Source organism: Phocoena sinus, chromosome 6 (genome assembly GCF_008692025.1).
Source record: "Phocoena sinus isolate mPhoSin1 chromosome 6, mPhoSin1.pri, whole genome shotgun sequence".
Classification (NCBI taxonomy): domain Eukaryota; kingdom Metazoa; phylum Chordata; class Mammalia; order Artiodactyla; family Phocoenidae; genus Phocoena; species Phocoena sinus.
Window position 1 is genome coordinate 105970644 of NC_045768.1, and position 26994 is coordinate 105997637.

Here is a 26994-nt window from a genome sequence, read left to right on the forward strand (position 1 = left end):
CCGGCCGCGTCAGGGGCCGGCCGCTTTGGGGCCGCGGGAGCCGGCGAAAGGCTGCTGCCCGGTGCGGCGGGGGCGTGCAGCCTCGGAGTAGGCCTTCTCAGACGTCTCGGGAGAGGACTTCCAGAGCCTTAGCCACCAGCGAGGGGGGTGGGTAACGGGTAACGGGCTCCCTCGGGGGTTTGGGGGGGTCTAAACGCGACCACCCCACCCCCAGACGCCCCCTATAGTCCCAGTTACCTCGCACCCACCTCTACCCCTTTTTCTAAAGGCTCGGCCTCAGCTGTGCAGCCCTCTCCCCTCCGTCCCCCCCCGTGTTTGTCCAGCTGTTTGTGCAGAGCATCTTCGGTCCACGAAGGGGCCTCCCGGACTGCCCCCCTCCCCTTTTCTGCGTGCACACACTCCCAGTTCTGCTTTCCGCTGCATTCAGACACAGCCGCCAGCAGCTGCTCTTCCTCTGGCTCTTTTCACCAGGCTCACCTCCTTTTATGAGGAGCCCACAGTCAGAATAGCCACTTCCTGCCCAAGGGTCCAGGTGCTGCTGTTCTGTGCTTCTGGGGCCCTGGGGCCCAGGATCTGAAGCGGTGGGCCCAAAGCTGCTTGGGCAGGAGAGGGGCTGCGGAGTGCGCGTCTACACGACTGAAATCTTAGCCGAGTTATTCGGATTACCCGGCACGGTTCAGTGCGAATCCGGAACCCTATGGAGACCGGGCAGGGCTGCCAGACTGCACAGAGGCTGTTTCTCTTCTCCACGTTGAGCCCTTGGTTCAGAACCTTTTTAAGTTTTTGTGGCTCTCAAAAGACTTGAATTTGATGGATCCCTCCCTCCTCTTTTCTTTTCAGAAATTCTAAGGGGCTTCATCAAGTCCTTTCGGTTCCACTCCTTTGGAGGAGGAGAGGCAGAGCACATGTCCAGTTTTTTTCCCCGTATGTGGTTTATCTAAGAGGTCTCTTTATATTTCTTCTCCTCGCTTTCTTTCTCCAATTTAGGTAGCTTCATTTTTGAAGGCTGGGCTCCCCATGTTTTCTTACGTTTTTTAAAAAGATCTGTGCATTGTAGTCACGAAGACGGCCTTTACCCCCGTTTTGCTCAGCCAGTGTCTCGCACTCTAGTTCAGTTATTCTAACTGTATTGAGTGCCTGGGATCGTAACCTGGGTGGTCCTGATAGTCTTGAGTGGAGCTCAGCGTTCTCACCAACTTTTACTAGGGGGACTTTTAAATATTTCAGGGTGAAAGAAGACCCATGTTGTTAAACTCATACTTGGTGTGTTAAAAATACCTTTTCCTGTGGGAATTTCCTGATCTTCTGCTTGTGAGGAGTCGTTAGTACTCATAAATATTGATATGAGGGAAACTGGCCTCAGTGCTTTCCGGAAGAGGATTCAAATCGTGGATCTTCAGAATACTTGAAACATGGTTTATTTAATACTTGAAGAGATGGCCACTGCTCTCCGGGGGGCATACCTACTGGACAAACGATTGCTGAGCTTGTGTCTTCAGGTCCCCACGCCTCACTTTACTAAGGCGAAGAAAACCTGCTTAGTGTGTGTAGTTGGAATCTTTTTATGATTAGGCCTCAGAGTTTTAACCTGTGAATACAAAGAATTTAAGCAAACAGGTTTGAGAGGAATGAGTCAGGGGTAAAGTTAAGCTTGAGAAGTAGACTTCCAGGGGGTGAAGGGGGGAGATTCAAAGGATAGCTTGACACCATCAGAAGAATGTATGGGGATTAGATAAGGGCCCGCCCTTTCCCTCAGGGCTTTAGGCTAGCTGTTGATTGAAAACTCACTGAAGGGTGGTACAGGAGTGAGGCCTTGGCTGTGGTGGGCTGTGTGTGTGTGGGCGTCCCTAACTGAGCCAAGACTGGTAGATGGTCCGGTGGAGGAGGGTTGGAGATACTGCCTGAAGCAGAAGGAGATTGAGGTATTAGAAAAATGAAGATCCCTCCTGATCTGCTGTTGGTAGAGGCTTGAATGTCTTTGCATATAATTACTTCAGAGTGAGGCAAGGAATATGAACCTTTCATAAAGTCGTAAAACTGTGCACTAGTTTCTGCTGGATATTAAGTTTAGCTCAGGAAACTTCTGTTAACATATTTATCTTCATTTTATTTTTTTCTCTTGATTTTCGGCAGCTGTTCCTTTTGAGAACTGGTAATGATAGGGTAACTAAGAGGAAAGAAAGGATTTTTCATCTATTTGTAGGTTCCTTGAAATAGTGGAGCTCAAGCAGACGGAGTTCGAGAACTCAAGAGAGATGGGGAGGCTCACCTCTAAGCATGATCTTTTCCTGCTAGAACCAGTTCCACACTCCTTGTACACCTGGAGTTTTTCAGATCTCTTTGGTGATATTACTAGGTGGAAAAGAAGCAGCATTAAAAATTTTATAATCTTGGGTATATAAGAGGAATATGAAGACCCCATTCAGTGACATATTTACCTCCTCTGCTCTTAGGTCATGATGTTTAGTGTAGGATTTTGCTTACATGTACCAAAATGACCCATTAAAATCGCAGGGATGGAGCCATAGGGAAGATGAACTATGTCTCGGCATTCTGTGGTTTGTAACCTGGGAGTACTTTTATAGAAAAGTAGGCAAATTTTTTCTGTTAACAGCCAAATAATGAGTATTTTAGGCTTTGCAACTATTCAGCTCTGCTGCTGTAGATTGAAAACAACATCTATTGATATATAGTACATATATACAGTATGTACATACAATAATACACACGTGCAATCCATAACTGAATGAGCAAGGCTGTATTCTAATGTAACTATTTACAAAACAGGCAGCTGGCTGTAGTTTGCCAATGCCTGCCTTAAAGTATCGCGCCTTCACACACATGTTGCTACTTTTCTGTATTTCTCCGTTTGACTGTGCCCAATACCTTTTAGGCTGATCAGTGTCATTAATGATTAACCCCCTGGATGTTTGCTTTTTTGGCTGTTTATCTTATCCTCTTATACTGTCATTTTAACTGTCTCCTCCAACTTCCTTTTAAACCTTTTTTCAACAAACATTTGGTACTCTGAGGAATTTTAAAAAATGAATTAAATTTGGAATATGCCCTTAGCCTGTATAGTAAGAGAGATAAGACATACATAAATACATTATGATGGTAGATTACAATAATGTCTTAAATTACTATAGTTCTTGGCGATCATATACTTTCATATATTTTTTTTCCTCACATAGATTTTGATCTTTATAGTAACTCTGAGAGATAAGAGGCTAAATGTTACAGTATTCCGTTTTTTGAGGGGGAGGAAGGCAAGAAAGAAAACTGAGGCTTGGGGAGGTTTAGTTATTTGACCAGATGTAGTAAGAGGCAGCATTCTTGAATTGGCTAATAACATTACTGACCTGTCCCTCTTTGAATACAGTGATGTGAACCTTCCTGGGCAGACCATTCTAATTTGCAGACTAGTTTTTAGGACGCTTTTCCTTATTGAGCTGCAGTTTGCCTTTCTGTGAGTGTCACCTTTTAGGGCTGTGTAGAACAAGTCTATTCCTTTTCCCTCTCACAGTTCTGCAGATGTTGGAAGACAGCCATCATGTTCCCCAAGACACGAGTTGCAAATTACTGTGCATGGATCAAGTGAGGCCTGTGTACATACCATTTGGCCACCCAACTTACACAAAGACTTACATTGGGAGCCAACTTTTAGAAATGCAGAGATTTCACATAAAAATCTCTTTTTATGGCTTTTCTTAAGAAAAAATTATAGGCATTGGTGCTGTAGAGCTCACATTTCTGATGGTAGTAATCTCCCTTAGATGCTACATATGCTCTCCGTTGTGCTAAGGTCTCTGCCAGCCACCTTGGTTCATCTACTTCACTCTCAGGGCCTCTGTGGTCATTGAGATTACCATCCTTTTCCTAGGTCTTCTACTCCACAGGCTGTCGATCCCCATTTCCTTCAGCTGTTTCTTATTTGACAGTTTCAAATCCCCTCACCAATTTCTTAGTCCTCTGCCCTGCATTCACTTTGTTAATGTCCCTCTTAAAGTGTGGCGCTCAGCACAGTGTACAGTATTCAGTATACAGGGTCAGAGTGCAGAGTGGGGTTAACTTTTACTCTTTTGTTTTTGACACTATACTTTGTTTAAAAAAAAAACAACCAGGCGGGTCTTCCCTGGTGGCGCAGTGGTTGAGAGTCCGCCTGCCGATGCAGGGGACACGGGTTCGTGCCCTGGTCCGGGAAGATCCCACATGCCGTGGAGCGGCTGGGCCCGTGAGCCATGGCCGCTGAGCCTGCGCGTCCGGAGCCTGTGCTCCGCAACGGGAGAGGCCACAACAGTGAGAGGCCTGCATACCAAAAAACAAAACAAAACAAAAAAACAGGAAAAACAGGTGATAGTCATATATTCTTGATTCACTGAAATTATAGTCAGCTAAAATCACAACTGTGTGTGTGTGTGTGTGTGTGTGTGTGTGTGTGTGTGCTGTTATTAAGCTAAATCATTTCCTTGTAGTTTTGGGATCTAAGTGCCGAACTCTGCCTTTATCTCTTTTTTTTTTTTTTTTTTTTTTTTTTGCGGTACATGGGCCTCTCACCGTTGGGGCCTCTCCCGTTGCGGAGCACAGGCTCCGGATGCGCGGGCTCAGCGGTCATGGCTCACGGGCCCAGCTGCTCCACGGCATGTGGCATCTTCCCAGACTGGGGCACAAACCCGTGTCCCCTGCATCGGGGCGGAGGGGGTGGGGGGCGGGGACAGGACTCTCAACCACTGCGCCACCAGGGAAGCCCTGCCTTTATCTCTTTTAAATGTTATCTGCTTAGATATTCCAGACTGATAAAATCTTTTTGTATCCTGGGTTTTTTCCAACCTTGACTTACTCTTCCCAGCCTGACTGCCTTTATTTCTGAAGTGGAGCTGTAAAGTATAAAGGCATTGTGGCTTAAAATGGAGAAGATAGTTGGTGAGGACTCCAAATTATTATTATCGGATTCAGTGGAAAATTAAGGGGGGCCTTAAAAGAAAGCATTATGCTTGAAATTTTGGGGGTGAAACAAAAGGAGGTCTTGGGGATAACCTTGAGTTTATTTGTTTGTAATATTTCCCTCCCCGCCACCAGTAAACAGTATGTATGTGCTTTTTGTGTGCAAGGCAGTTGTAAGTCAGCGGGGTCCTAGAATCTCAAAGGATCTTTGAGGTCATATAGTCTACCCCTTTAGTTTATGAGTTGAAAAAGGATAAGGAACATATGAGTCAAGAAAGACAGGAATTATGAAGTTAAGGGGGCCTGATGGATCAGAAAGATGGTAGTAGTGATAAAGGGGTGACAGAATCGGAGTCTCCAGTTGAATTCACCCATGCAGGTTGAAGTTGGGTGCCTGAGTCATAAAGCTGATTTACGTATTGTTTAGCAAACTTCTACTTGAGTTTGCTATCTCATTTAGGGAGACTAGAGTCTACACTAATGATATCAATTGTATACCTCCATAGCATAAGGTGAAAATCTTATTTTCTTGAGGCATGGAAACCCTTAGAGAAATTAGTTTATGCTTTAGGCACTTGCGCATCAAGTTGACTGTTCCAGAAGGATTCTTCAGCAAAATCTATCTGAAGATCTTATTTTAAAAAACCTGTTTTAAAAAAAACACAAAAAAACCTGTTTTTACACCTCCTCTTTCCATACAGTGGAATCTGTATTTTTCACATATTGTGAACATTTTCCCATTTGATTTAAAACGATTGAAAAGCTTATTGACAGAGAGATAACATATTAATGACAGAGTGATAATCATATTAATGACATGATTTATCATACTTAATATTTAACCTTCCTCCTAATCTTGGACATTTAATTTATAATTTTTTTTTGCTATTATAAAGAATGCTTGGTGATTACATTTTTATATCAATAATACAAATCTTTGTTCACATAGAATGCATTCCTAGAAAGTGAAATTGCTGAGTCGAAGATATGAATATTTTAAAGACTTGTTACAGATGGCAAGTTTACGTTCCTACTGATACAGCGTAAGAGTACCTACCTGTCACTGTAGCTGCCAGCGGAGTACAGAGATGTACTGTACTTTATTATACTAAATGGTTTACTTCGTAATGTGGACATTCTTGATATTAAATCTTTTTTCTCATTCATGATTCTTTCTTAAGAATAATGTCTCGAAGTGGAATTGTAGGGTCAAAGTGAAGGCACCATTTCAGGGCTTTTATTGCTTAAGGCCAAATTGTGCTCCAGAAAGGAGTGTGGGTTCTCCTTCCCAGCACCAGAGTATGGGAATGTACCCTCGTTAGTACCAGATACTGTAATTTTACTATTCTTTGCTGGTTTATAGGTGGAAAATGTCACTGTGTCTTGTTTTAAATGTACACTTCTTTGATTGCTGGGATGATTAAACATTTAAAAACGTTTAGCATTTGGGCACCTTCTTTTTGTGTAGCTTCCTGCTTATTTCCTTTGACCACTATTGTATTGCTTTTACTTCTGTGAAAGTAATGCTGTGTTGTAAATGCTTCCACCAATCTTTTCACTGAATCTCAACTGAAACAAAAATGTAGAAGCCTTTGATTCTTACATAGTCAGATTTGTTGAACTTTTATGGATTCCACTTTTGCCTAGATTCCAGTAAAAGTGGCTGTACTTATCTTGTGGTGAAATTACATTTACGTTTTCCTTTTGTCCTTTTTGTGGTTTCATTTATTATAATTACCTCTTGAATCCATCTGGGACTTATTTTGGGATTTGGTTTGTCATGCAGGAATTCAACTTTATTTTTTTCTAAAAAGCTAATTGTCAGGTTATTTATGGAAAAATCTGATGTGGTGTACTTTGAAGTGACTGCAGCAAGATGATATTTAATTATGAAAGCAATACATGCTTAATTGTAAATGAACAAAGCCAAAATGAGTCTTTTAAGCAAACAAATAGTAAACACGTGGGTAGCAGGGTGCAGGTCGGACACCTGGATTTGTATCTGGGCTCCTCACCTTCTTGCTGTATGGCCTTAAGTAGGTTACCTAACCTTGGGATTCACACTTATTTTTCTGCAAAGTAGAAAAAACAAGCCTAACCCCAAGACGGTTGATATGAGGATGAAATGAGAAAGTATATGTAAAGTGTGTTATCTAGAGTGCATTGTAAATATATATATAGTTATAACAAGTGAAAGGTCTACCCCCACGTCTTCCAAAAGTCTATGATGTAGTCTGTAGACTTCCTGCATGAATAAGGTATATTGCTCTTTGACTTCCTTAGTTGTCTATAATTACATTGATTCAGATGTCATCAATCTGAATGAGGATTGTCATCAGTTCTTTGTTAGACCAGTACTTTTGAGTTTATTGAGTAGTGTGTTCTGCATTAAAATCACTTGGGAGCTTTGTCAAACTGCGGGAGCTTGGGCCCATGCTTGGGAATTCTGATTCAGTTAATGTTTGGTGGGCCTGGGTTTATCATGTGAAAACATTCTTAGCTGAGTTGTGCATCTGATTTGTAACCCTACTTAAAAACTGACTTGTGAGACAATGTGATTTTGATTTGTGGGATGTTATCAAACTGGTGGGAAGGGAAACAGATAAAGGAATTGGCATAATTTTCCAATTGAGGACTTATCCTGGGAGTTGAGACTTCTGGGTTCAGGTTTATTGCTGACTAAATGCAGCAATATTGTGACCTGGGTTAATCAAGAATGTTAGTTTGCTTGTTAATACCTATACACAGTTGAGCAGCGGAAGGAACGCTTATTACTTACTGGTGAGCTCCTTTTGTGTCTGCCAGGGGCATCTGTGGAACACCTTTGGACTTAGAAATCTGTTCTTGAGACCAAGCAATATTTGTTTTTCCTTTTTTTTCAAAGCCCTGTAATAAGGGTGGCTCAACTCTGTGGTTCTTTGTGATTGTATCATAATCTTGACTCGTAACTCAGTAAGTATGTCAGTGCACAACCAGTTTTTCTCACCTGGTTTTGGTTTTGAATTGCTGACAACTTTTTATTTCCTTTGATTTACACCCAGGTTAAATTTATCCAGTAAATAAACTGTGGTGGTTGTATTGTGAAAAACACATGACCTCGCTCTCCTGCAACTTGTGAATTGCCTACATTCAGTTTTTACAAGTCACTTTTTAACAGCAGTTAGCTTCCCTGGAAAGTGCCTTTTGTTATTTTGAACCGTAAAAGAGAGAAGTCAGAGTCTTAATAGTAGTGCTAGTATTGGGAAATTTATTTTAGTTTGTTTAATTTGTTTAGCTTATTAACATCCTGATTTTTGAACTAGGTACTAGGTAACAGGCTGTTTGTCATGCCTGTGCTTAGCAGGAAATCATGTTCTTTGGGGTTGTTATAGTATTTAAAAATCTCTGAAATATTGCTTTCAACAACCTTATTGAAATGATTTTCTGTACAGAACTATCTTTATCTAGTTTGAAAGGCTTGTGGCAATGGCAGTAATAGCAGCAATGTACAAACGGTTCTGTAGAACCTGCTCCTGGGTTGTAATAGGATTCTGCCTTCTTGATGGGCTCATGTAGTACTACCTGCACAGATGCACAGGTAGGTCATTCACTCTGAGTATATAGTTTTCTTGTTTTGTTTAGCAGATAAACAAATATGAATATAAGGTTGACTTTAGGTTTGGAATAGTATTACCATGTGTTTTAATTATAACTCATTATCTGTGGTTACAGTACAGCTGTAGTAATATGGACAATTTAAAAGTAATTTATGCATGATGTGCCTATGCTCTGTGTTCCCTGAGTTAACATCACAGGCAGTTTATCATAATGGTTAAGACATAGAGAGTGTGGGCCTTAGAGTAACTGAGTTGAATCCAAGTTTTACTCAATATGGATGCCCCTGGGCAAGTTACCTAAGCTCTGTGCTTTGGTTTCCTCGTGTATAAATACAGTGGGAATACTAGTAATACCTACTTCATAGGATTCTTGTGAAGATTAAGTGTGTGAAGGAATACAGTAGGTCTAACCTGGCACACAGTAAACATTCAATAGACGTTAGCTGTTATTATAGTTATTTAATATATTAAAGTCAGTTGAAGGTTTCATTTGGGAACATCTGGAAGGTGTCTAGCTTCTCTGCTTCTTGCTCCATTCTCCCTTCATACGTTTCAGATGTAATGTATAACAGCAGCCCAAGTGGAACCAGCTATTTATTCCCTTCTTTCCTCCCTTCTGTTTTCTTTCTCTCTTCCATTGAGTGTTTTACTTTAGTTGAGTTTATTTATTTATTTTTTAATGAGGAAGATTATACAACTTTGTTGAAAGGCATTAAAGAAGACCTAAATAAACAGTGATATGCCAAATCCATGATAGGAAGTTTCAATATCAGAGTGTTTTAGTTTTACAAGAAGAAAAGTCGAGTCAGTAGGATGGTTATTTTATCAACAGACTCTTAAAAGCAAGGTCCTCATTGCTGGTAATGTTCCCACTGATGACGGAAGAGTTCGCTATGGAGATAAGGAATGTTAGCAGAGAAGACGTTCAAAGAGGAGGCGATGGTAGAGATGGTAGAGGGCACGGGTGTGTTGAGGCGTAGGAGGAAGGAGATGAAGGGGCAAGACAAGCATATGCAGAACTCCGAATGAGAACTCTTAAGCCCCAGATGACTTCTCAGCTTATCTTCTGGATTTTTGACTTGAATTACTTACCATTTCAGCTTTCCAGGAACATAGCTGGTTTCAAGCCCTCAAGTGAGTGGCTAACATATGAAGAATTCTACTTTCCATTTATCAGCAAGAAAATTTTGATTAGGGAAAGAGTAAAAAGTAGGGCATCAGCCATGATTTGAATGATAAATCTCTGTGCACAAGTATTTTGAACTTTTTTTCCCTCTTTGTTGGGAGAAGACACTTAACTAACATAACCTCCTTATACTCAGAGGAGGTGTACCCTTGCTGCCATTGGAACATTGAGGTGTAGATGTCTGTGTTGCTGACCATTGGAAAAGAGATATCAGAAGGGAGATCAACGTTAGGTAAATTTGAGAATCATCCAATCAGGGGGTGCTAATTGAAGGTATTGGCAAGCTCCAGTAAATGAAGATAAAGAGAGAAGAGGACAAGGGACAAACCCCTGAGGAACAACTGTATTTAAGGAGTGGCAAAAGGAACCAGAGAATGAGCTGTTGCGGTGGAGAGCCAGGAGAACGGATGAGTAAATTATATAAAATACAAACTAACTTAATATGATACATTGGGGCCGGGATGAGGATGACAGAACTATTTCATAGAAATAAAGGTGTGAATAAATGGAGAGAATGAATGTTCATGCTTCTGGATAAGATTAACTATATAAAATAACACTTCCCTACTTAAGTGCAATATAATTTAATTCTTTTTATATATTACTGAATTCTGTTCACTAATATTTGTTCAGTGTTTTTTGTCTCTATTCATGAGAGAGATTTATCTGTAGTTTTTTTTTTTTGGTGCTCTCTTTGGTTTGGGTATCAGGGTAATACCCAAAAAAGGGTAAAAGGACCGGGAATCTCCCCCCTGCCCCCACTGGAAGAGACCGTGTAGAATAGGTATTTATACTTTAAACATGTAGTAGAATTCTCCAGTGAAAGCCTTTGGGGCTGGACATTTCTTTTTGGGGAGTTTTAAAATTACAAAGTCAATTTATTTAATAGTTATAGGACCAATTATCTATTTCCTGTTGGGTGAGTTGTGGTGTTTGTGTTTTTTGAGGCATTGGTTCATTTCATCTGAGTTGTCCAATTTATGTGTGTTAAGTTGTTTATACTTCCTTTGTTATCTGTTTGATGCCTGCAGGAACTGTAGTGATATCCCCTGTTTCATTCCCCATGTTGGTAATTTGTATCTCTTTGTCAGTCTTGAGCAGGTTTGTCAAAATTATTGACAAACCTCTTGGTTTTACTGATTTTTCTCTTTTGTTTTTATGTTTTTTATTTCATTGATTTCTGCTCTTTATTCTTTCTTTCCTTCTGCTTACTTTGGGTTTATTTTGTTCTTTTTCTGGGTTCTTGACGTAGGAGCTTAGGTTATTGATTTGAGATGTTCCCTCTTTTCTAATGTAAGCATTTCATGCATAAATGTTCCTCTCAACACAGCTTTAGCTGTGTCCCATAGATTTTTTTTAATTTAATCTATCGTATTTTATTTAATCCTCACAATAACTCTGGAGGTAAGTAGGGATTTTTCAATATCACTTTAAGGAGGAAATTGTGTGACATTCTTAAATTCTCAAAGTTGAGTCCTGAGCTAGAGAGTCTAATTGCAAGTCCAGATGGCCTTCTAGCCTCCTCCTAGCTGTGAAATTCTGTCTTTATTTTTCAGTGTTTCATTTTCCTTGAACCAAGACTATATAGGCTCTAAATCTCAAACTTGATTGAAAATGAAAATGTAAACTAAGACTTTCATCTGGTATTGTTATTTATTGAGCAGTGACCTGGAACCCAGAACTATGTGATATTTTGCAGAAGGATTTCAGAAGAGGTCAGAAAAATAGTTTCATTCTACAAAGAGTTTTTAAGTCCAGCTGGAGAGAAACAAATTGCTTAAATGAAACTAATGAACCGTTGATCAAATTCTGAATCCTCTAATACTGAATACAGTGGGAATTTAGAGAGTTCAGAAATCAAGTGTAGTTAGAGAAAACTATATGGAAGAGGTGGGACTCTAAAATGGCCCCAGAGAATAAGTGGGATAGGTGGAAAAGAGGAAGAATGCTGTTCCAGGTGTCCAGTGAGTCTGTTGGGCAAGTGAGATGGAGAAGGTTGGAGAAAGAGCCCAACTTGAGCCAGCTCGTTCTTCGTGTAGGGTTGAGCTTGAAAGATTCACTGAACGTACGTGGAATAGTTGAAGTAGAGTCTGTAGGTAGAGCCATCCTTGATTATAGAGGATCGTGGAAGTTTCGCAGAAGAGTGATTATGGGCAGCAGACTAATGTAAAAAAAAAAAAAAAAAAAAAGATAAAACATTTAGAGATAGAAAAATTGGCAAAACACATGAAGTGATAGCGCATGGAAAGAGAAGTACAGATACTCAATGAGCAAAAATTGTTCGACCTCCAATAATAAGGGGTAAATTAAAACAATAGAATGACATTTTATCAAACTTTTAAAAAAAGGCATTCGGTTGCATTAATTAGGTTAATTAATGCTTAACTGCAGCAGCAGACTCTGAAATCTTAGTGGCCTAACATAAAAGTTTATTTCTCGCTCTTCACAATTCAGATGACGCTCTTCTGTGGCTCCTCTCCAGTGGTGACTCAGGGGTCTGGGTTGCTTTTATCTTGCCACTTCATAGTTTTAGAGTTTTTTGCTTTCAGTCTCTCAAGTGGTGGGGGGAAGAAGAATCCATGGCTATTCTTAACTGCCTTGTACTGGAAAGGATACCTTACTTCTACTCACATTCCCTTTGGCAAGAACTAGTCTTAACGGCTGCAGCCAAACTGTAAGGCAGAGTGGGAAATGTAGGAGAGCAAATACATTCTCGTGGAGTAATAACCATTTCTGTCACACCATTATTGGCGAACGGATGCCCTCTGTATCGTTGGTGGGAGGATAAGTGGTCATCTTTCTCGTAGACGGTAATTTTTAAAATGGTAAGATATTCTTGCTCTGACCTATGTTAGAATTTTCTTTCTAAGGAAATAACTGTGGATGTATGCAAAGATAGCTACAAAAATATTTGTTATAGTTTTGATTATAGTGAAAAATTGGAAACAAATGTCTAGCAAAAGGGGACTGGTTAAATAAATTGTGGTCTTGCTGTATTCAATTATTGATGATCATGTATAGCGTCTAATGATGTGGGGCATTACACTGTTCTTGTTATAAGTGGAAAAAATCAGATTACAAAGAAGAACATATATCCCATTTTTGTAAGCATGTTTATTCATGCATAGACAAAAGACTGGAGGCGATCTCTGGTTTTAGGGTGTTTGCCAGTTTTAGTAACTTGCATTTTAGTTTCCACAGAGATAAGAGAAAGAGCCTTGCGCCTGTGAGTGTTAAACTGAGATACCAGATAAGGGTATGGATCTTCAAAGGGTTGAACATTCACGAAAGGAGTGGATAGACTAGAAAAAAATCTACCTGTGAGCACACACAGAGAGATGTCTCTCTTAGCAAGATCCAGAGCTGGTTGGGGAAGGGCATATTCACTGAGAACTCATGACCATGGATTTCCCTTCATATGAGTTTTGTGTTCAAATCTACAGTACTTGTGGGATCTGGGAGAATCTCCAGACTGTGAATTGACATAAAAAGTGGTGTAAGGCTGATAGTATGACAGAGGTATCTGGAAGACACAAACTGTTCTGGAGGGACATATCCTCAACCCAGACCACATAGATTTCCCAGAAATAAAGCACAACTAAAAATGAACTCAATACAGAATTATAAAGCATGGGGGAAACAATCTACTATTCCTCGATGAGCAAGAATCAGCGGACAGAACAAACTAAACACCTGAAGAGAAGGAATAGAAAAGGTGAGAAAGAATAGGTGCTATCGTAAAAATAAGAGAAATTTTTAAAAAGGGGTCAGTAGAATTTCTGGAAATGTAAAATGGTCATTGAAATGAAAACTCGGTAGGATAAACAACCGCTTTGACACAGAATAGAGAATTAATGAGTTAGATCAGGAGTTGGCACACTATGGCTTGTGGGGTAAATCTTGGTTGTGGCTTATTTTTTACAGCCTGCATGGAAAGAATGGTTTTTACGTTTTTGAAGGGTTGTTTAAAAAAAGAGACAAATGAAAATATTCTACATAGACTGTATGTAGCTCCCAAAACCTAATATATTTACTCTCTGGCTCTTTACTGAAAACATTTCCTGAGCCCTCAACTGGATAGACCTGAGGAAATTTCCAGATGGTAGCACAAAGGACAAAAGAGAAGATATAGAAGAAAGGTTTAAAGACATGGAGTATGAAATGAGGAGGTCTGACATATGTCTAGTCATCTAATAGGAGTTCAAAAGGGAGAGAATGAGCGACAGGCTCTATACGAATAGATAACCAACAAACTAAACAAACTAAGACTAAACAAACAAAGAAAGCAAACAGATGACTGAGACTTTTCTGGTTTGATGAGACACACATCTTAAGAACCAGAAAGTTTGATGAGTGCTGAGCGTCCCCCACCCCCCAGATTCCACATGTAGACACATGCAGAATTCCAAAGGCAAAAAGATCTTGAACATAGCCAGAATGAAGTCAGGTTATCCACAGGCACAACAATTAGACCGACATCTCACATCTCAGCAGCAGTAATAGAATCCAGAGGATTCTTCAGTGTTGGTGGAAAAGAATTATTAACCTACAATGGTATATCCAGCTAGATCATTATTCAGGATTTAGGGTGAAATAAAGTGTTTTCACAAGAAAACAGTTTACCACCAACAAACTCTCACTGGAGGCACTACTTCAGGAAAAGGGAAACAACCAGAGGGAAGGAATGAAATGCAAAAAGGAATGGAATTCTGAATACGGAAATTGGTAAATATGTGGGTGAATCTAAACAAGCATGAATTGCATTAATGATAATAAGGGCTAACATTAAGAGTGTAAAAACAAGATGGAGCCGAAATATCAGTCAATATTGACGTAAAAGTCAAGAGAGAGGTCATCACAGGTAAAGAGCTTTTATTACGAAGAGCAATAAAATATTAGAGATAATGTTAAATTTTCAACTTAAGTCATAAATTGAATATATAACTGCCAGGCTGGTAGAGGGTTTAAAAAAAATAAAAGTATGCCATCTCTTGGGGAAATTGTTTACTCCAGTGTTTATAGTTTTTCTAAACAGTGTCCAGCACACAATAAAAAATCATAAGATTACAAAGAAACAGGTAAATATGACCTACAATCAAGAGAAAAATAGAATAAAATCCACAGGTGCCCCAGATGTTGGAATTAGATAAGAAATTTAATTCTCATAAATATGCTAAAGAAAATGGAGGAAAAGATGGAAAAAATTAATAGATGAAGAATTTCAATAGAGAAATGGAATCTCTAAAAAAGAACTTAAGGGACATTCTTGAACTGAAAAATATAATACCTGAAATTAAGAATTTATTGGATGGAATTAACCTTAAACTAGAAATAGCAGAAGAATGGTTTGGTGAACTCAAAGATAGGTCAGTTGAAATTATTCAAGCTAAAGCATTATTAGATGAAATAAAAAAGATTGATTTAGAGTAATGCACAAGATAAACTGATGGGGAATGTGAGATTAGTCATAATGGTTTGTTATGGTTCAGTACTAAGTTGAAGGCAGTTGTATAAAAGGAAGGGATAAATGCAAACATTACTGTAAATTATTATTATTATAAATATATTATTACCATAATTATTATTATTACAAAAAAGAATGGATGCAGTTTGGCAGATCTAAAAATAACTCCAGGACTTGTAGCTAATAAATAGATTACTATATGCGAGATACTGTACAGGGTATTTTTTACTCACTGCTTTATCTCTGATTTTTATAACAATCCTGAACATGAGTGTTCTCTTTTACTTAAAAAAATGCAGCTTAGAGTGGTTAAGTGACCATCTAATAGCTTACAAAGCTGGGGTTTGATCCAGGTCTGGCTAGCTTTGAGGTCTATACTCCTTGCTGTACATCACATTGTTTCTAGTTTGTAAGACTAGAAGAGTGTAATATGGGCAGAACTGAAAGTTATTGGAAAGTGGGAATATTTCGAATCATGTAATGGCCATAGTGTATCCTAGGGGAGGTATCCTTTAGGGAGCCGGAAATACTGGTCTACTAGTATTTTGGGGGTACTTTGGGGGTTGACGCCATTTCAGCGAATGGATTCAGTACCAGATTATGTCAAAAGCCTTGGGGAGCACTTTCTATATGAGGTAGGAGGACGACTGGGTGCCAGCAAAGCAGAAAGGGACAATACATAAATGAAAAGATATTATGAAGGAAATCAGTAGATCAGTGCCAGAAAGTGTCAGGGGGTAAGAAAATCTACCTTAAACAGGAATATCAAGAAATTAAGATCTGAAGGATGAGAAGGAGTCAACCAGAGAAGAGCCTGGGGAAGAGCATTCGAGACTAAGAGATCAGCAAGTATAAAGCTTCTGAAGCAGTTAAGAGCTTGGCTGGTTGAAGCATTGAAAGGAGGCCAGTGTAGCTAAAGCTGAACGAGCAAGTATGGCAGTGATGTCATATGAGATTAGCTTGGTGGTCGGGGAGCTAGTTATGAAGGGCCTGGCAGTGTAGCGGGAAAGCACTGAAAATTTTTAAGGAAAGGAGATCCCTGGTCTAACTCATGTTTTAAGAAGATGATTCTGATTGCTGTGCATAGAATGCATTGTAGGGGGCAGGCTGACAAGTTGGGCATTCAATGCTGTGGCCGATGACAGAATTAATGAGATTTCTCCTTATCAGTGTTTCAGGTGACATTTGTTTCTAGATCCTAATACCTTCATTGTCGTTTTCCAGAGAACGACAGAAGCATTTTCTTTTTCTTTTGTGCTTGCAGTAATTAGCTGTTTAGGGAAGAAAGTTCATGCTTTTGGGCACTGATGACACTTTTGCCTAATTTCAGTAAAAGAGATGGAACTTGATGGGGATAAATTTTTTTGAGTCATTGTTGAATTACTGGTTTCCATTAGAACGTTTGTTTCTATTCCCAGTTCTGTTCACTGTAGGTTGGTAGCATTAGCAATATTAGATTAAGTATCGTCAGTCTCCAAATAACTTTTAAAAAACCTTTTGTTTAGACTCTGTATAATTTATTTTTGAGTTTTTAATATGAGAAATGTTAAACATATATAAAAGCAGACATGCATGTATCCCCATAATTCAGTGTCAACAGCAATTTGCTCATGGCTAATCTAGTTTCACTGATATCCCAGAATACTCCTCACCACCCTCATCCTGTTTATTTTTAAGCAAATTCCAGGTAAATCCTCTATAAATATCTCAGTATATACTTCTAAAAGGTAAGGATTTTTCTACATTTTAGCATTTTGGTTTATTCCCTCTTAGAGCTCATAAATAAGTAACCGTATAGCTGGATGGTTTGCCTTTGAGAATGCCGATTTATGCTTGTTGTCCCAGTGTATTTATTAATAGGACCCCTTTTCACTTAAAACAGTGCCTCCATTTGAGCAATAAATTCTATGCTCACCTTATATACATAAGAGAAACCTTTTCATAGTAGACAGAAATAAATTCTTTAATAGCAACTTCAGTTTTGAGTATTTTTCTAATAGCATGTCACTTCTCTATTTTCTATCAGGAGAGCAAGCCCCGGAGTTCACTATTTCCAGAAATTGTATACTGAAGTGTAACGCTACATGAGTCAGAGAAAGGAAGGACCCTGAGCCATATGGTAAGAAGGGAGTGAATCAGCTGAGTCGCCTGGATTATGCCTTCTTCTTTTCCTCCACTCCATTCTGTCTTTGTTACGATTTGATTGTAAGTGCAGAGAACATTATTTTGAAACCAAAAAGAGAGATTTTAACATTTGAATTAAAAGGATAATGCTTTAGAAACTTTGACCTACATACTTTGGGATATTTGGTCAGCTGTTAATTATCAAGTTTAGATCATCCAAATTTACGCTTTTCCATGATTGATTATTTTTTGTTTTTTGTTGTCCTTATTTCGTGGTCTCCTTATTCAGACCTTTTAGTAACATTGTCATCACTTTTAATTTTTATTTAAAGGGAGAGAAGACTCTATCCAACATTTAATAGTTATATATCCTTAAGAAAGGTAGAAGCTAGAGAGAGTGACTGAGCATCCAAAAAGTACTACTTACTTCACACTGCCTTGTGGTAGTATCCTTGCTATTCGTTTATATCTTTTTAGGCTAAAGGAAGTTCCATGAGGTCAAGGATTATTTTACATCCTAGATTTGCCCACAGTTATACTTAGCATGTCTTAGACATGGAAAGAGTGTGGTAAATACTTTTTGGAGGGAATGAATGAAGGAGATTCGGGGTATTCTTTGGCACAGAACATTATGAATTCACTTCTAGATGTATTGAATTTGAGGTGAAAGCAAGTGAAAAGCTTTTGTAACCTGTGATAGTAAAGTTTGGTAAGAGAATAGGACTGGGAATGCTGTTTCAAGATTTTTTAGCCTGAAGTACCCTCACATCCTCTGTCCTTTATTTTCATAGCAACACAATATATGTTGTTATCTCTGTACACTTATCTCCATTTTGGGAGATTAGAAACCTGGGGCGTGATGTCTGACAGCAAATCTCTTCCAAGGATAAGAAATAATGCCCCTCATTTCTAAGTACAGTGTTCTTTCTGAAAGACCAGGTTACTATTTATATTTTAAGGAGGAGCACATGATGTGTGCTAACAGAAGATAAATGAGAAGCAAACTGGAAAATACATTTTATCTCTGAATTACTGCACCCACTGCTTTGGTAAAGATCAAGAGAGTTCTCATCAGCTTTTTTCAACTCTGAATATAACAAACGGAGCTTCTCACAGAGGTGTTTTTTTTTTGTTTGTTTGTTTTCCAGTAGTTCAAAAGGCAACTTACATGTCAGGAATGAACGTAGATAGGAGGGTGTTTCTCTTTGTCTAATGATGATGGCTGAGTCTAGAATAACAAATTGTTGTGAACATTTTCGCCCTCTGTTGAATGTAGCTGGTAATCATTTTATAGGGCTCTAATGCTGCTCTATAGCCAATTAAATAGGAAGAAGGTGTGTGTGTCTAAACACTGAAACTGTTTTTGGACACTTACCTTATCCATCTCTTACTAACCACAAGTAAAATATCCATACCAAACAAAACCTACATTGGACTTAAAATGTTATGTGAGACACACACCAATGATCCAACCGTTGTTCCATCTTATAAGATTTAAGCATTTTCCAGAAAGTTACAGGGGGAGAGCAGGCTTGTTGAACATAATGTCTTCAAGACTGACATGCTTCTCTTTCTTTTGCAGGCCTGATTGTTGGCAATGACACTGTTAAGAGGCTGGCATTTGTTTCTGTTCTAACCAGCTACTTTATAACTGTGAATAGTAACTATGCATATGTATTGGTCAGCAAAACCAAGGAACGAGAGCTATGGCAGTTGACAAAGTCAATCTGATTCCTGGGTATCTTTCCTGGGTTCCACCATCAGGGACCTCTTCCCTTCCATCTCATCAACAATGTGGTACCTTTTACTATTTGATAAAGATTAAGGACATGTTCTTTGGTCAACAACCAGAACTTAAAATCTGCTGGAGTAGGGTCAGAGACCATTTCAGTCATAGCTGAGGAAAATGAAATTTCCGTTTTATTTGGTGCCTTGTCCAGGGAGCACACTAACTCTTTCGGAAACACGGGAGTGAGAGGAGGTTGAGTCTTGTCTGATAGCAACTCATGGTTATGGCGAGTGACCCAACGTGACCAGCAGGGGCAGGAGCCACAGAGAAACTCATGACGGGCTACACCATGTTGCGGAATGGGGGCGTGGGCAACGGAGGTCAGACCTGTGTGCTGCGGTGGTCCAACCGCATTCGGCTCACGTGGCTCAGCTTCACCCTCTTCATCATTCTCGTGTTCTTCCCCCTCATCGCCCACTATTATCTCACCACCCTGGACGAAGCGGATGAGGCAGGCAAGCGGATCTTTGGCCCACGGGCTGGTAATGAGCTCTGCGAGGTGAAGCACGTGCTGGATCTCTGCCGCATTCGAGAGTCTGTAAGTGAAGAGCTCTTGCAGCTGGAAGCCAAGCGGCAAGAGCTGAACAGTGAAATCGCCAAGCTGAATCTGAAGATCGAGGCCTGTAAGAAGAGCATTGAGAATGCCAAGCAGGACCTGCTTCAGCTCAAGAACGTCATCAGCCAGACTGAGCACTCTTACAAAGAACTGATGGCCCAAAATCAGCCCAAACTCTCTCTGCCCATCCGACTCCTCCCAGAGAAGGACGATATCGGCCTCCCTCCCCCAAAGGTCCTACGGAGCTGCCGGCTGCACAACTGTTTTGATTATTCTCGCTGCCCTCTCACCTCTGGTTTCCCAGTCTATGTTTATGACAGTGACCAGTTTGCCTTTGGCAGCTACCTGGATCCCTTGGTCAAGCAGGCTTTTCAGGCCACAGCACGAGCCAACGTTTATGTTACAGAAAATGCAGATATTGCCTGCCTTTATGTGATCTTAGTGGGGGAAATGCAGGAGCTGGGGGTGCTGCGGCCTGCTGACCTGGAGAAGCAGCTGTACTCCCTACCACACTGGCGGACAGATGGACACAACCACGTCATCATCAGTCTGTCTCGGAAGTCGGACACCCAGAATTTACTGTACAATGTCAGTACGGGCCGGGCCATGGTGGCCCAGTCCACTTTCTATGCTGCCCAATACCGGCCTGGCTTTGACTTGGTGGTATCGCCACTAGTCCACGCCATGTCAGAGCCCAACTTCATGGAAATCCCACCACAGGTGCCAGTGAAGCGGAAATATCTCTTCACCTTCCAGGGTGAGAAGATTGAGTCGCTGAGATCCAGCCTTCAGGAGGCCCGCTCCTTTGAGGAGGAGATGGAGGGTGACCCTCCAGCTGACTACGATGATCGTATCATTGCCACCCTCAAGGCAGTACAGGACAGCAAACTAGATCAGGTCTTGGTAGAATTTACCTGCAAAAACCAGCCTAAACCCAGTCTGCCTACTGAGTGGGCGCTGTGTGGGGAGCGGGAAGACCGCTTAGAATTACTGAAGCTCTCCACCTTCGCCCTCATTATCACTCCCGGGGACCCTCGCTTGGTTATTTCCTCTGGGTGTGCCACACGGCTCTTTGAAGCCCTGGAGGTTGGTGCTGTCCCAGTTGTGCTTGGGGAGCACGTGCAGCTTCCTTACCAGGACGTGCTGCAGTGGAGCGAGGCCGCCCTGGTGGTGCCCAAGCCACGAGTGACCGAGGTCCACTTCCTACTACGGAGCCTCTCCGACAGCGACCTTCTGGCCATGAGGCGGCAAGGCCGCTTCCTCTGGGAGACTTACTTCTCCACCGCGGACAGTATTTTCAGTACTGTGCTGGCTGTGATTAGGAGTCGCATCCAGATCCCAGCCGCTCCCATCCGGGAAGAGGCGGCGGCCGAGATCCCCCATCGCTCAGGCAAGGCAGCCGGCACCGACCCCAACATGGCCGACAATGGCGACTTGGACCTGGGGCCCGTGGAGACGGAGCCGCCCTACGCCTCCCCCAAGTACCTCCGCAACTTCACCTTGACCGTCACGGACTTCTATCGCAGCTGGAACTCTGCGCCAGGACCTTTCCATCTTTTCCCCCACACACCGTTTGACCCTGTGCTGCCCTCAGAGGCCAAATTCTTGGGCTCTGGGACTGGCTTTCGGCCTATTGGCGGCGGGGCCGGGGGCTCCGGCAAGGAGTTCCAGGCCTCGCTGGGCGGCAACGTCCCACGGGAGCAGTTCACAGTGGTGATGCTGACCTACGAGCGGGAGGAGGTGCTCATGAACTCGCTCGAGAGGCTGAATGGCCTCCCTTACCTGAACAAGGTCGTGGTGGTGTGGAATTCTCCCAAGCTGCCCTCAGAGGACCTTCTGTGGCCTGACATTGGCGTCCCCATCATGGTAATAGAAGCATGAGCCTTTTGTTTTACTGCATGAGAGATGAATTCATTCTTAATCTCTTTTCCATAAACATGCTTTTTTTAAAAAAAAAAAAACCTATACAGATTCTTTCCCCGTGAAATTTTCTCCTTGCCTCTATTTCATTCCTTTCAGGCCTTGCCAGTTCCCTCTCTGCTACTTACTTCAGAAATCTCCTAAGACGCTCCAATACCGAAACTGGCCCCGTGAAGGTTTACAAAACCCTGTCACTGACCTCATGGACTTATTCTGTGTCATCACAAAGATGTTGATAATGAGAATGGTGATGAAAAGCTAACATTTATGAAGCACTCATAGTCTAGGCACTATAATTTAGCGTTTGTGGAACTTATATAACGAACTAGTAGGGTTTCTTCATTTTAAATCTGTGGAAACTGAGGCTTAGAGAGGTTAATTATTTTGCCCAAGGTCATGATTAGCAATCATGGAGGAGCTGAGTCTTAGTGTGTCTGATTCCAGAAGCTGTGGTTTTAATCACCTCCCGAAGGATTTAGGAAGGAGACCTGTTTCATTTCACAGGATCGGGTACAAGTCCTCTGGGAGACTGGTGTCGGGGGTTTGATGTTTTTAGAGTTGGAGATCCTGAACCTTATCTGTAGTCTCTTGCAGGTTCTTTCTCATTCTTTACTCCATCTGTTATGGTTAGGATGCTGTATTTTACAGGAAAAGTAATAGCCAAATATGCCGGATAGAGCTTTAGTTCTGAGTACTTTGTTTATCCACCTTCTGATGTAAACTTGTCAATCTAGAGGGAGATTACCCATTTCTCTTAAATGTGAGGCCTTAGAGCAAATCTTAAGCCACCTGGCAACTACTTACCCTGCAGCTTAGGTACTTTCCAGAAAAAGGTAGCAAAGAAGGGCAAAGGTCTGACGGGCCATCATTGCTAGAAGCTTGCTTAAGAAAATTAGTGTAGTATTTAGGAAGAATTTGCCTAGAAGAGGAATGTTCAGGCTACACCAGTTTTTTAAAAATTTATTTCATTAAGGAACTAATTCACGTGAAATATTTTCTAAGCAGCATCATGGTATAATGGAAAAGCATGCATTTTGGAGTGATATAGACCTGGGATTAAGTAGTCATTTTGTCATCTTTGGTAAGTTAATTAACTCCTTTGACTTCAGGGTTAAAGAGGAATCTAACATAGTACAAGTAAGGAATCTAGGAAGGTGCCCCCAAATTATTTGATTCCTACTTATTCCTTCCTGTCAAAGGAGATGGAGGGCAGCGTGGATGTTCTGCTTCTGTTAAGGACTCACTTCACTGATGAAGCCTTCTTGTATCTGCTATATAATTTCCCTTGTGTCATAACTGTTACCACTTTTTCTTCTCTTGTACAAATCTTTGTTTTAAATTTTCTTTCTTAGGAATCCTGCTACTCTCTTACTACTGCTGCTAATCTTTTCTTGTATTTTATTTAGTTGAATTTATAATCTGAGGCTCTTCAAAGACTGTAGGGTTCTACAACCTTTTGATCCCAGAATTCATCGTGTATATTAAGAAAGTGCTGAACGGGGAGATTTTCTTTTTATTGACGTCTTCCCAAATACATTTCACTTATTTTCTTAGTTACAACTTTTGAATGTCATTGAAATTAAAAAAAAAATTGTTCTGTGAAAGGTAGATGCTGCTCAAATAGAATAATAAAGCAGCCTTTGTTTTCCGTTTTCCTGAGTTTTCTTTGAATTTGATAGGGACGTAGAGAAGCCGATGCCACAACAGTTAACAGCGACTGAGATTTGTACGAGAACTTACCAGAACTAATCCTTCCTTTTAACTCTGGTGGGAAATAAGTAGTCCTCTTTGATTACTGGGTAGCTCATTGCAGCAATACAATGCCTAGTCAGAAAATGCCAGAGACTTTCCAAGTGGGGGGCTGTTTTGAATCGCTTGTTCGTATTAGTGATACACACTTTTTTCAAGTTCTTCTGAAAAAGAAAAAAACACTTTCAAGCTGGACAGTTTCACTCCATTCTCTAAATATTTGGACTGTTTTCTATTTAAGAGAGGCAGTGTTTTTGGGCAGCAGTTGAATTGTCAACCTCTTGGGCATAGAGTCAACACTACCCAGGTATCAGGGCTACAAGGGACTGGCAGCTCTCCCCTGTGGGAGAATGGCACTGTTAGGAAGCATCTCAGAGTGGATTGTCCACCGAGGGTGAAGACGTGACCTATCCATTGTGTTACAGTTAACAGGTCTTTGTAAAGTTAGCAGCAGAGTGGTTCCCAGGCAATCTGTCCGATTCCAGTCCTTCAGGGAAAATGATTTGAAACGAGCATTTTGGCTAAAAGAATCAACCCAGGAAGCTACATGCCATTTCAGAAAATCCTGGGCAGTTTGTGCTTCTCTTCTGCTCAGGGTGCCAGCAGCACAATGGGCATGATTGCTAGCTGTTTGTGTAAGGAAAGAGGGGTTGTCTTAGGGGGTACCTGCTGGGGTTAATATGTTAAAATCCCTCATTCTTTTCTATTACTTACATCGGGTCTGGCTTAGAGTAAATGTGATCTTCACGGCCACCCTCCTGCCCCAAATGCTTTATATAAAGAGAATTTCAGTTCAGATGGGGTAGGGCCTGGGCGTGGTGACAGCACTGCCCCCAGGGAGATGGGGTATGTGCCACCAGCTGCAGGGGTCTCTCACCTGAATGGTGTGGGACGGCTGCCCAGAGGCTGGGACAGTGGGTGACTGCTCTCTCGCCGTCTCTTGCCTGTTTTCTGAACAGTCGAATCAGGTTCCTTAGCGCCTGGAGCAGAAGACATGAATGTTTAATGGAAGTCGGATGGAGGGTAGCGTTGTGCCGGGGGTTTTGAAGGCTGTCTTCTGAAAAACTCCTACTAGGTGGGGAGGCCACCACTTTCATGCATCTTAAAGATTTTCCATTGTTTCCAGGCCTCCATTCTTTGAAACGATATGTCAGTGATTTCTCAGATTTTTGTTTCCCTGTATGTAATGTGTTATTTTTCTCTGGCTGCTTTCAAGACTTTTTCTTTAAATTTGGTTTTCAGCAGTTGGACTGTGATATGCCTCTGTGTGGTTTTCTTTGACTTGTGTTTTGATTGGGGTTCACTAAGCCTCTTGAGCCTAGTAATTTATGTTTTCTTAAATCATATTTTGGGGAATTTTTATTCAGTATTTGTTCAGATATTTTTCTGTCCCATTCTTGCCCTCCTTTTCTTGGGGACTCTGTTCTATGTATATTAGACATTTTGATGTTGTCCCACAGTTTTCAGTGGCTCTGTTCATTTTTTAAAAATCTTTTTTATCTTTGATAATTTCTGTTGATCTGTCATCAAGTTTACTGACTTGTATCTACACTGCTCTTAAGCTCATTGAGTCAGTTTTAAATTTCAGATACTGTATTTTCCAGTTCCAGAATTTCCATGTTTTTAAGAATGACAGTTTGTTTCTCTGCTGAGATTTCCTGTTTTGTTTTTTTCCCATTCTGAGTATGCTTTCCTTCATTGAGCACAGTTATGATAGCTACTTTAACATCTTAGTTAACATCTTAGTCTGCTAATTCCAACATGTGGGTCATTTGAGTATTTGCTGTAATTGAGTTTTCTTTTTTCCTGAGGACTGGGTCATGTTTTTCTGGTTCTTTGTACATCACATCAAACAGTTTTGTATTAAACATTATGAATGTTCTGAAGACTGTGGGTTTTGTTTTATTTCTCTGAGAAGTGCTGAGATTTTAGTTTTAGCAGGCAGTTAATTTGGTTGGACTCAGACTGCACGTTCTCTCTCAAGTGGCAACGCAAACGTTAGTTCAGCTCTTTTGTCTTTAGCTGGTCTGCTTGCAAACAGCACCAAGCATGCATGGTTCAGGGGTACCTGCTGGGGTTAATATGTTAAAATCCCTCATTCTTTTCTATTACTTACATCGGGTCTGGCTTAGAGTAAATGTGATCTTCACGGCCACCCTCCTGCCCCAAATGCTTTATATAAAGAGAATTTCAGTTCAGATGGGCAGTTTATACACGGTATAAACTGCCCAGGAGACTGGGCAGTTTATACACGGTACATGGAGCTCCCCCTATCTGGCTCTCTCCATGCTGGAATCTCCTTTCTTCCAGGGGCTGTGGCTGCCCCAAACTCTTTTCCTCATTCTTCAGGCCAGAAAGACTTGGGTGTTGTATATGCGAGTTTAAGTCTTGCATGGTACCGACTTTGGCGTACTCTCAGGGCAAAAGCAACGGTGAGTCTCCCCGTGTCCGTAATTCCTTCCTAAATTTCAGCTCCCCTTCACAATTTGTTGCCTTCTGCTCACTATCTAGTGCTTTCAGGTAATGCTTTTTTGGTATTTTTGTCCAGAGTTTACGTTACCGTCTACAGGAGGCTGGGTCTGGGTGGGGCTTTTTCAGCCATCCTGGAAGCAGGAGCCTCCAGGTGGTCTCTTTTTGGATACACGGCCCCGCCCAGAATTTTGGTTCAAGTTATTACTTTATTCTGACCAGTTAACACATCTTCACTCTGCTTTATAGTCTAGAAAATTGTACTAAATAGGGTGGCCTTGTTGGAGCGTTGACTGGAAATGAGAACGTGAAAGTCTGTCCTTTTGGAGTTTTAAAACGTGGGCTGTTATGAAGGGGACGTTGTCATTCACAGTGTAGTCTTGCCCACTCAAAACATTGCCCATCTCTACGCTACGTACTCACTTGTTTCTCAGTCTTGTGACAACCAGGCCCTTGATTCTTAATTTCTAGTTTTCTTCTCTGTAAAGGGTACAGCTCATTTACACAGGGAGCCTGGGAGGCCCTTTTTGAAGAGGTGATGTTTGAGCAGAAGCCTGAAGGATGTGAGAGAACGGACCACGTAAATTCTGGAGGAATATACAGAGAACGGCAAGTGCAACAGGCTTGTTGGGTTCAGGACATGGCAGGGGGACCCAGTGTATTGGGGGTGGAGTGATCGACTGGAGAGTTTGAGCAGGTCAGAGGAGGCAGAGGCCAGCACATGTAGACCATGGTAAGGATTCCAGGTTTTATTCTCAGTGCATTAGGGTGCCAGCAGAGGGTTTTGAGCAGGGAGAAATATGGTATGTGTGCGACCGTGGGGAAAAGAGCAGGAACAGTTCAAAGGCTATTGCAGTAGCCCAGGTGAGGGGTGCCAGCGGCTTGGACGGGGCAGTCGTGGTGGAGGTGGTGATTCAGAGATAAGCTATCACGCCGCTCTGGGAGACTCCGAGGTCTCTGGAGGTGAGGCCGGAATGTGCCATGTTTCCAAAATGAAAACTGTAGAGATACGAGGTGATTTTTTAGCCCTTTTCCCTCTTTCCCAGCCCTTGATACTAGAATTGAACAAGGAGAGTTCTGTTTTGGGAACTTAATGTCATGCCAGCGTAGTTATTTTAGTACTATTGCCCCAGTAGTCTACTCAGGAAGACTGGAAGAGAAACTGGCTGTGTCGTCAGCTCAGTCATTAAGATTCAG

At 41.3% G+C, this 26994-nt stretch overlaps 1 protein-coding gene across 5 annotated transcripts in view; it reads left to right on the top strand.

Annotated features, from left to right (window-relative positions):
• The window catches only part of EXTL3 (exostosin like glycosyltransferase 3), a 140047-nt gene that overhangs the window by 63985 nt on the left and 49068 nt on the right, over positions 1–26994 (top strand). For 4 of the 5 annotated variants that reach the window (XR_004350308.1, XM_032634449.1, XM_032634448.1 and 1 more), the window contains exons 2-3: positions 17217–17309; positions 18897–21525. Coding sequence is in view for 4 of the 5 variants with exons in the window: in XM_032634449.1 (XP_032490340.1) it covers positions 19378–21525 (2148 nt within the window). In the remaining variant the exon portion in view is untranslated. Of the gene's footprint in view, positions 1–13422; positions 13442–17216; positions 17310–18896; positions 21526–26994 lie in introns of those variants that run through there. The other variant, XM_032634450.1, reaches the window with a different exon arrangement.